The sequence below is a fragment of the Maylandia zebra genome, linkage group LG7 (assembly GCF_041146795.1).
Source record: "Maylandia zebra isolate NMK-2024a linkage group LG7, Mzebra_GT3a, whole genome shotgun sequence".
NCBI classification, from domain to species: Eukaryota; Metazoa; Chordata; class Actinopteri; order Cichliformes; family Cichlidae; genus Maylandia; species Maylandia zebra.
In genome coordinates this window covers 6010356-6020654 of record NC_135173.1, presented here as the reverse complement: position 1 = coordinate 6020654, position 10299 = coordinate 6010356, and the positions used below count along the sequence as shown (strand labels likewise).

The window sequence follows — 10299 nt, the reverse complement described above, 5'->3', positions numbered from 1 at the left end:
TTTCAGGTGGGGGTTAGCCGGAGAGAGAGGAAGGCTCGCGTCACTCAGTGTGTGACAGCCAGAATATTTACCCTCCAGAGTAAACAAAACAGGAAAGGGGTGGAGCACAAATGTGTCGTGCCTTTTTGTACAGGGTGATTCTTATTACAAATTACATAACAATCAAACTACAAATTGCATAATAATTTAGCACGTCTGCAATTTAACGACACAAGACACTCGATGCACCTGACCTTGTTGTAGTGAAGCAATGGCATCTCCTCTAGTGGAAAGAAAAGAAAAGCCACTGATTAAACTGACATCATCAGTGTCAAAGGAACGCCAACATTATTTACAGCTAAACAGATCATAGAGCAATGCTCCTGTTCCTGTTTTTAGTTTCATATAGATGCACTGTGTGACTGCATCCATAACAGGAACAGCTGTGATGCATAGACAAGCAAGGATGCGCTTTGTGAACTTTGGAAATTATTGTGCACTCTCACATCATGTACTGTACCACCCGCTATGAGGAAAACATGCATATTTCAGTACATATAATATATTCATAATGCATTTTGCATGCTGTGTGCCACTGTCCTTTTTAGAAAGTGGATTCTAATGGACTGCACCATTTAAAGAAATATGTCTGTAATAAAATTTGAACAGGAGTGTAGCAAAAACCAGTCAGACAATAAAAGTTTATCTAAAACACTGTGGACATTTTATTATATTTAAATACATAGTTATTGCAATAATTTCTCTAGGTCAAAGGTTCCTAATTATTTTACATTTCATACAGATACTCTGCAGTGTTTACAGTAGGAAAACTCTGTAAATATATTTGTCTTATTTATATACACATATATATATATATATATATCATGGTATATTGAAAAAATAAATGAGCGTTACAAAGGAAAGGGTTAAATAAGAGGTGATGGTGACAGAACAGTGAACAACTTTTCCTTGGCCCTGCGGTCCATGTTTTATCTCCATGACGAGTCTCGGGATGTCAGGACTGCAAGACACAAAAATATATGGGGATGATGATCCCTTTGTATTGAGGGAAAGAAAAAAATAACACTTTTCAGCTAAGACACAACACGAGAGATTTGGGTCAATCAAGATATTCACATAACCCTATGAGAAACACAGATAGACCCAAACCCAGTCACTGGGTTCATTCCTGCTCCCACAAGGTTTGAGCACCATGACTGTAGTTTTGCAGTCAGATGAGTATTATTGAACACACGCAGTTTCAAGCTGTGTCTATAACAAGCACTGGGATGCAGTCTGTTTCCAAAGGAGAGAGAATTGATATAACCCCAAAAAGAAAACCGCATCACACAGCAGAAGGTAAAGAGAGTGCACACTTCAACACACGTCACTTTGACCTGTCAGCAAACAGACACATACAAAGATAATATAATGAGATATTACGTGCTAAGACACAATAAATATTGATTTAAGGTGGTTTGCAGGATCACTTATGGATGATAGCTCCCATTGTTTGTTTGATTGATGATTGTTATTGGAATCTACGTATGTGAACTAAGCCGATCCTAAACCTACAGCACACTGAGGTACAGTGCGAATTGTGACAGGTCAAATGTTAAGTGTGACGAAAGCAAAGGAACCAGGCGGATTCATTCCAGTGGAGGAAAAGAAAAGCATCTTAACAAACCCTGGTCCTGTGGCACTACTTTTGAAATGAATCTCTTCTTTTAGCATGAAGTTTGGCAAAAATGGACTTGCGAGAGATACAAGCTCACCAAATACGATTCACTGTCTCCAGAAAGAGAGCAGGAAGATACCATTTCTTTGCAGGCACACAGGGACCAAGGCTTCACATGGGAAGAGAATGGGACAGTGCAATATATTTTGCAGAGCCCTCGTAAAAGGCTCTTGCTCTTTGGTCAAGCATCACCAAAGTACAAGGCATTGTATAGATACATCCCTCTTATAAATAGTATCCATACATAAAAGGCAAACTGAAATTACATTGGTGGCATGTATTTTCATGTCAAGAGTAAAAAAACAAAAAACAAAAACAACAAACACAATCAGAATGCCTGCCACAGTAATTCCCAGTGCGATTGCTGTGTTACATGGAAATACTTTGAAAAGCAGCTGTTGATAGTCGATTATTGACTCGAGGGTGGAAAGGCCACTCTGTTATTACAGAGGAGGGGAAAAGGGTTAGCAGCAAATCCCTAAATGCATTAAAGGATAACAAAAGCAGCTACTGTTAGTACAGAAGCATATAGTAAGATGCGGAGAACAAGGAGTAAGGGAAATTGACAGAGTAAACAGACCCACAAAAGTTAAAGCATACAGGAATATGTGACAAATTGGATGGACTTCTAAGAATACTGTAAAAAGCTGAGGACAAGAATCTGCTGAAAATTAGCCATAGAGGTCTTTATGTCTTTAAATGTAGAGCAGAGGAAAGCTGCTGGGAAGCAGCAGGGACAGCCACCATAGGGATGCTTCGACTACCCAACACCATAAACGACAGCTGTAGCCCGAAACCCAATCAAGCTGGGGTAGAAAATATGGCAGGGGTGAGGGGCTCTGGGACCAAGGGATGGACAGAGCAGGGCAGGAGAGGAGCAGGGTTGTGGACTTGAGAAGCAGCGGGGTCTCACACATACACACCCTCAGGGTTGAGGCTGGACACTAGAGGGTTTTGAAGGTTGCGTGGATGTCCCAGGAACTGCTTTGCAGTAGGACGAGGTGGAGATTCAAATTGAATTACACCCTGATCTGAGTTAAAAGAAGAAATATCTTTAGATGACACAAATCAAGTATACCATAACATAATATTAATATTTGAGGGATTGTTTTGTTTCCTTACTTCCATCCCTGTATCCATCCTGTAGAAATTGCTCCAGTTGCTCCTGAAGCTCTGTGCGTGAGTTGGTTTGAACAGGCAGGACACCCGCCTGTTGAATAAACTGCTGCAGGTTACACTGCCTCAGCTCCTTATTCAGTTCCTCCAGCTCATCCTGTTTGTCCTGAAATGGGAAGAATGTGGATCAGTGAGAGAAATCTAAGACAAGTATTTTACCTGTAAAGGAAAGTGGGTGCAGCATATAAAACTATTACACATTTTCAAGTATGGATGCATATTTAAGGATGTTTAGTAGTGGGTATATGTCCCATCTGCACAATTGCAGGGACAATTTATCACTGCATTTATAAATGAACGTTTTTTGCTTTCACCACAAGGGGGCACTAGACTCTAAAAGTCTCCCTTCCAGTCACTGATTAAGATTACTGCCCATCACGTCACTAGACAGTTTCAGTTGCAATGAATAATCAAATCACCACAAGTGCCATGAGACTTTTTCTGATTCAGTCAGATTTAAGCAGCCTGATGCAAACTTATAAATAGATACTGGCCAAAGCTCATTTGCTTTTTCCCTTTAAATCTGTCTTCAGATGCCTTCAGATTACTGAAAAGCTGGTGTTCAAGAACATTGTGAAGCAGTGGCATCACCTTTAGGCTCGCAGACTGAACTCAGGTGCACACAAACAAGCCAATAAGTGTGTGTCTCTGAGTAATTGATGTTGGACCACAACATTCTGGTGAGGCAGTTCATACCTGCAGGTCTTCCTCCATTAGTCTGATGGCAGGAACACTGTGCTCATCACCACCAACACTTTAAAGACTCGGCTGGCTGCCTCAACCGATCAGCTGACATAGACCCTTTCCATTACTACGAACGGAGGTTTATTATACCCTGTCAGGTTAATATTTCATTTACAGGAAATACTGGTTTCTCATTCCCTCCATACAATTACTGTCTGGGTGGCAAAATGCCTTTGGCGCTACTTTTGGATTATAAGCACTCACAGTGCTGTTGGTTACCTGGTATGACCTGGTGTTTTTATACAGGCATGTACAATTCCCCCCCCCCCCCCAAAAAAAAAAAATCTCTGTTCCGCAGCAAAATGTTTCATGACAAATGCATCCCCATTAGCATGAGTGACGATATATTTTGATATTTATTGTGGCCTACAGGACAAAGAATGGGACACTCTGGGCTTTCAGTGCATGAGGATTTGAAAAACTGAACTATCACTATCATAGAGGAAACACACGTTTCACTTCAAACTGATGAAGCCACATCTAAGACAACCAAAAGCAAACTGACTTTCTAAACTACAACACGCTGAGGCTGAGAAATAGATCCAATAAAAGAGGCTTTTGTTCTACAAATCAAATCTTTTTAATATTTTTTTTAAATCTATAAACAATACAATATGCATATATAAGCCGACATAATATAAACACAGTCAGTAACCACGTATTTAGAAAGTGCGATACATAAAAGATGATACCTGCTAAACCAGTTAAGCTAGGTTGTAAATAGCTCATGACAATGAAGCACTTTCAGACATGGTAGAATATGAGCATTCAGCAATCATATTACTGCAGTTTCATCAATATGCACGAGGCTTCGTGACGTACTGTTTATTGGAGTGTATAACATGAATACTGTTTTGAGTAATACAAAAAAGGGTATGGACTGCACCCCTGAAATGACAACAGAAGGGCTTGTGTGGAGTTACAGCCCTTTTTCTAAAGCACAGACCTCTCTCCTTACCTGCAACAGAGACTCTGCTTTCTCCAGAGCCTTGTCAGTCTCAGATAGCTGTTCCTCTAGCTCTGTCCCATGTCTCTCTCGACTTTGTAACTCTTCCCTTACAGCGTCAAACGACTCCTCAGGTCCTGTGGCTTTCCCTTGTGTCTGGGTTTCCCGCTGGATCTCTTCCTCCAGCTGAGCAGAGCGAACTGAGAATTCATGGAGCCGCCGTCCACAGTCATCTAGCTTTGTATGGAGCTCTCCAAGCTTCCTTCGCATTCCTCGCTCGCTTTCTACCTCGGCTTTTAGCTCCTCCTCCCAGTACTGCTCATGTGCAAGCTCTGCCTGGTTCCTTCGCATTGCTTGCTCCAAAGCGTCCATCTCGTCTTGCAAACGAGCATCAGAAAGAGGTGAGGGACATGGAGATGGGTAGGGACGCTCCCAGGTGTGTGACTCCCTCTCTAGGGCTTCTAACTGGGCCTCAATGGCTCTTAGTCTCTCCTGTTGCTGAAGAACTTTCCTGAATACTTCATCTTTTGAAGGGCCTATAGGTAGTGAGGGAGAAGGGGATGACATATGAGGGGACAGAGGGCTGGATGAAGGAGAGGGGGAGGCTCTTTGTTCTGGAGAGTCCCGTGGAGACCTCTTAAGTTGTTTGGCCTTGGTCTTAGGAGAGGTGGAAGGCCCCAAGTTAAAGGTCAGGGCTTTTTTAGGCTGGCTACGTTTCAAAGGCTCTGGTTCAGGATGCTTAGGCAATGGAAGGGGATTAGGTCTCTCTTGTTTTGAGCCGGGTCCATCACTGCTGCTGGGGCCAGTGCGACGTAGAAAGAACTGAACTTCATTGCCATGTTGGCCCAACTTTGCGAGAGACTCCAGAGGCCTCTCTGTGGCCAGCAGCTGCCTTTCTGTGTCCCTTAGACGCTGAATAAGAACATAACGGCCTGTCTGACCTGTGACAAAGACAGAAAAAATAAAGAGTGACTATAAAAAACCTCCTACCCTAAATATTTCCATACAAAGAAGTAGCACACCAATATTTTTATTCCTAAAAAATGATATACATCAGTCAAATTTTTTGTATTCTTAGTTGCTTCTCTCTTTTATTTTTAATAAAACTGTGGGGTTATGTCCTCGTACCAATTCTAAATAATGAACAAATGACATCAGATGCATTATGACGATGCTGATACGTCTAAATCTCTGCCTCTGTGGACTGGAATAAAATGCAGCTGCGTAAGAGCCACACAACATGTGAAAAATGTTCAAATAAACTGAAGTTTCCACAAGGACCTTGAAATTAGGACAAACCCTCCCTAATGACTTGGCAAGCAGCTTGCTCATAGAAGGAGGAGAGCGCTAAAACTGGAGTTCTGTTCAATCCTACCGCAGCGTATAGCTCAAATAAAGCCGGAGGATATAGGGACAGAGTGCCGGCTCAAATTCAAACTGACCTGCTGACAATCCAGCAGCGTACTTGATTTGGGTCAGCGGAGAGCAAAAAGGTTAATAAAGAACAGGATGAGGGCAATTCTGCGATGCTTCAGTACACTTGTTTGTGTATGCATAAAAATCTAAATGCCAAGCTTTTATCTAAGCAGGCTTAAAGATAAGCTGGTGTCATGAAATGATGACAACGTTTGAGGTACTTACCAATGGCCTGTGCTAGAGCAATGACCACATCCTGACAGGAAGTCTCCTCGGACAGACCGCAGACAACCCGCACTACTCCATCCACCCACACTTTGAGCTCCATCTGGGACTGATAGGGTACGGTGAAGGGTAAGAAAGTCTTCAGAGCAGATCAGTTCAGCTTGGCTTTCCTCAGCTTACCACTGCATGGCACTAACTCTGTGAAAAAAAAATTAAACAGCAGAGAAGAAAGTAAGAGGTGTGCTACTGTAACAAAGTTTCCCCAAAGTAACAAGAATACCCAGCAAACAAAAACGTGAGCTCAATGTGCTTATGTAATCCAACACCAACACATGGGACACAACTTGTTGATAACCTAAACATGATGCATTGAAAGCGTTGATGTACAGTACATATTGCCCTCACTTACTGTACGTTTTGTAGAAATACCAGTTTATACAACAAACAGCACTGACATCCAAAATCTGCTGTGCTGAGACATGGATCATGGAATTAGAAAAGACTGGCAGCTGATGGGTATAGCGTTGTGGCGTTTTATTAAGTTCCCAGTGGTTAGTTAAAAGCCCGGCAGTATCGTGTGGACCTGGGAGCATAAATGCCAATCTGTAACCCAATTAAACGCTCTGCTGCCCTCCTTCAAAGCCGTTATGATAGCTTAGTGCCAAGGGGAACAGACAGGGAAAGTGGAGCAACTCAAGTGTGTCTATGTTTTGAAGAGGGTGTTTGGGAGTGTACGAAACATAGCAGGAGAGATGGAACAAATGTGTGTACGTGTGTTCAGTTTGACGGGCCTCAGCAGGACCACAAGTAGGTTTCATCAGACTTCCACAGTTGATCAGCGGGTAGTCTAAAACACGTCCAGGCAGCAGGTTTAACCTAAAGAAATTTCATTATGTGCAGTCCTGCTGTCAGTCTGTACTTTTACAGCTACACTTCAAAACAAGGTAATAAAACACTGTCGTACACATAAAAAGGCCTCAGGCAGAGTTATCTGTAAGGACTTGGCACAGCAAGTGTAGCCTAGGTGGGTAAAAGGCAACTCTTTACCAAACAGTGTGACAGATGGTGTTCTCTTTCTGTCTGTCTCTCTGGTTTTCAATGGGAGGTGTTTAAAACTGAGCCCCAGCATTCACCATGGCCTTCCTTCAATGCTCCACTGACTATTGGGAGCTGCTCTGGAGGAATGCACTGACTTCATCTTCCAGCCGGAAGAATTCCTGTTTTTCGTAACAAAGGCCTCGCCCCACCCTTCCTCTGACCTGCCTGGTCCACACTACCATTACTTCTGCGCTGTTTAGATGCCAAACAAGAACTCTGCTCCCCGGCAAATACAAATACAGGCCATTTACCATTTGTTTGGCATCTAAACAGCATCACAGACCCGATGGATGTGGCAACAGCATCCCAGAATGTGGCACCAAAACACATAGCTTAGAGATTGATCACATACAATGAGATCATAGGAAATAAAGCGGGAGATAGTGATGGATGATCACACGAGGTAAAAATTATTTGGATGAAACGTGTATGATGATTTCATCTGGAATGAAACCTGATATGAAAAAGGGAGTGCTTATCAAACTCCAACGCCAGAAATGTCAACGCAAGCAAAGATGTCAACGCTCTTCTTTGAGTGGGCACACGGTGTGCTATGTTGTAATGCACAATCAAGCTTAACAGGTTGACAGAATGTGTAGACAATCGTTTATTTTAGCTCTGAGGCTTTTTATGAACACATACATATGAACTTGAAGAAACATTCATTTTCAAGCATGGGAATGAAAACTAAAGGCTGGAAACCAAACTTTAATTTATAGGAAGGCACCATCATGGATCGGAAACAACCCTGAGAGAAACAGAAACGGAGCTAAAGGAGAGGTTGAGCTCTTGACATTAAGGCTTATTCTGCAACTTCTTCGCAGCACCTCATCTAAAACTTCCTACATTAGACATCCAAGATTTTTATGCACCATAACAATCAGATTAAATGAGAATACAAACACAGAAACATCTCCCAGCACAGAATGTCACTCTCCCATGATATTTAGCTCTTGTACCTCCTGGCTAGTGAAATGTGATAAACTAACAGGAAACAAACGGGCCTGTTAGTCTCAGGTTGCTGTCTATTCTTTTTGTCAAAGGCAGAGCAACACTGACAACCAGACATCCGCCTGACCCAGCTCATTTTCTCAGAACAGCTCTGGAGTCCTGTGTCAGTTCTCGTGGAAAAACAGGAGGAGGAGAACCAAAGGTACCATTAAAAACATGGACTAAAATCACCAAAGATAAAGAGTGGGAATACACTGACAATATAACACATAAATATGCAAATGCTATGGACAAACACCAGCTGCAGTTTGCTGTGCACATGTTATGAGCCTCTAAACATGCTAGAGCCTGATTTTAGCCTATTACAGATATCAGCTGCCTTATATATTGCCTGACACACATCTTATGTGTGTCTTGTAGAACAGAGTCCAGTTGGCAATAGTTATTCAGGCAGCAAATCCACTGTTTCCAATAATCTCAGGACTGTCTGGCAGCACATGCAGCAGAGTAGCATTCACAGCTGAGCAGATGGTGGTGTGAAGGCAATCACTCAGAGTCATCCTTCATTTATTTTACTTTGTGAGCTTTATTACTTCACTATTACACCTAATAAGGCAGAAAGGACAACAAAAGCTTGTAAATCAGCAGGAATAAAAGACAACGAAAACATAAATAATTAAGCTTAAATGTACTCAACATTCTCCAACGCTTCACTTGGCAAACTATCAAGGTTAATGAATCCGCGTGAGTGACTCATTCTAAATGTAGGAAGTGACTCTCCTGTTGTGTAGTTGCTGCAGCAACAGAAAAGTAAATGTTTTTAGTGTTACGAATCAGTTTTGTCCCCACATGGGAATTAAATTCCAACCGTACACCTTAAACTCACATTGACCCACCCTACCCAATTCTAATGGAAAAAATAATAATAATACACCACCACATACCCAACTTTACCCATGACAAAAAACAGGTTGCAATTTTCACTGAAACTCTGACCAGTCACAAATCCCCTGAAGAGAAATAAACAGTAATCAATAATCTCTGACTCCAAGCTCAGATAAGAACACACTCACAAAAGAGCCACTTGAGGAGCTCATCTGGTGAATTTCACAAGGAATACACATAAGTCATTTTTATATAATGAAAGATAAAAAAAGACAGTGACAGTGCATAAATGAGAAAGCCAACGAATATGTAAGAAAAAATGCTGACAGTTTTAAAAAAAAAAAGAGAGTGGTAGAGAAAATGTGCCACCCTTATTATCACTCATCCATCTAGCAAACCTGCTTTGTGTCTTTCATCACCCTGTCTATGCCTCTGTTTGTGTCTCTTCAATACAGGTCTCCCATCTGCTTTGTAAATTTGACTAAAAGAAAAAGTGGCTTTTATCACAGCACTGCAAATACACAAGGCTTGATCTGTCTCAAGCTGTGAACTGATGGGAACTTAAAGCCTAGATTATACTTGGTTGCATATACGGACAGCGGGAGACCAGAAGACCGAGTTAGCCACTCCTGTTATACTTCTTTGAAGTCCGCTTGAAATTTGCTGCCTGGACGCATGCGTAGTTGGTGCATTGTAATGTAAATTCTCCACAAACGAGTCCACGCTGTCAATCGACCACCTTGGTCGTGGTCCGATGACGACATTTACGTCACAAGGACCCAAACCCCCCCCCCTAAAGTTCAAACATTTGAGGCTGCTCAGACAGGAATCAAGTGTTTTGAAAGACACCCAATCTCCAAATCCCCTTTTTTCCTACATACATATAAACACACAAGACATGTAAAGACATAAAAGCTGACACTCAAGCACAATGCACTTGGTTTGATGCAGCTGGGCAGACACACCTTAACCTTCAATTTCCTTTCTAAAGGTCTAAACAAGTCATTTCTGTTAGTCATACACAATATTAGGAAACCTGCAGAAACAAAAGCTTTGCAGAAAAATTCCAAGCAGGGTTAATAATGTACTAGAGCTCCTAAATGCTCAAGGCTACGTGTGGGTGTGTAATATGAATGTGAGT

General features: G+C 41.9%; 1 protein-coding gene across 2 annotated transcripts in view; it reads right to left on the bottom strand.

The window, feature by feature from the left end:
* Window positions 1-680: 680 nt before the first annotated feature.
* The window catches only part of rassf7a (Ras association domain family member 7a), a 33495-nt gene continuing 23876 nt past the window's right edge, over window positions 681-10299 (bottom strand). For both annotated transcript variants that reach the window (XM_076885618.1, XM_004563395.4), the window contains exons 2-6: window positions 6225-6422; window positions 4596-5524; window positions 2840-2999; window positions 2641-2748; window positions 681-1000 (exon numbers count right to left, since the gene is read on the bottom strand). In XM_076885618.1, the coding sequence (XP_076741733.1) occupies window positions 969-1000; window positions 2641-2748; window positions 2840-2999; window positions 4596-5524; window positions 6225-6327 (1332 nt within the window). In that variant the 5' untranslated portion in view covers window positions 6328-6422 and the 3' untranslated portion in view covers window positions 681-968. The remainder of the gene's footprint in view (window positions 1001-2640; window positions 2749-2839; window positions 3000-4595; window positions 5525-6224; window positions 6423-10299) is intronic.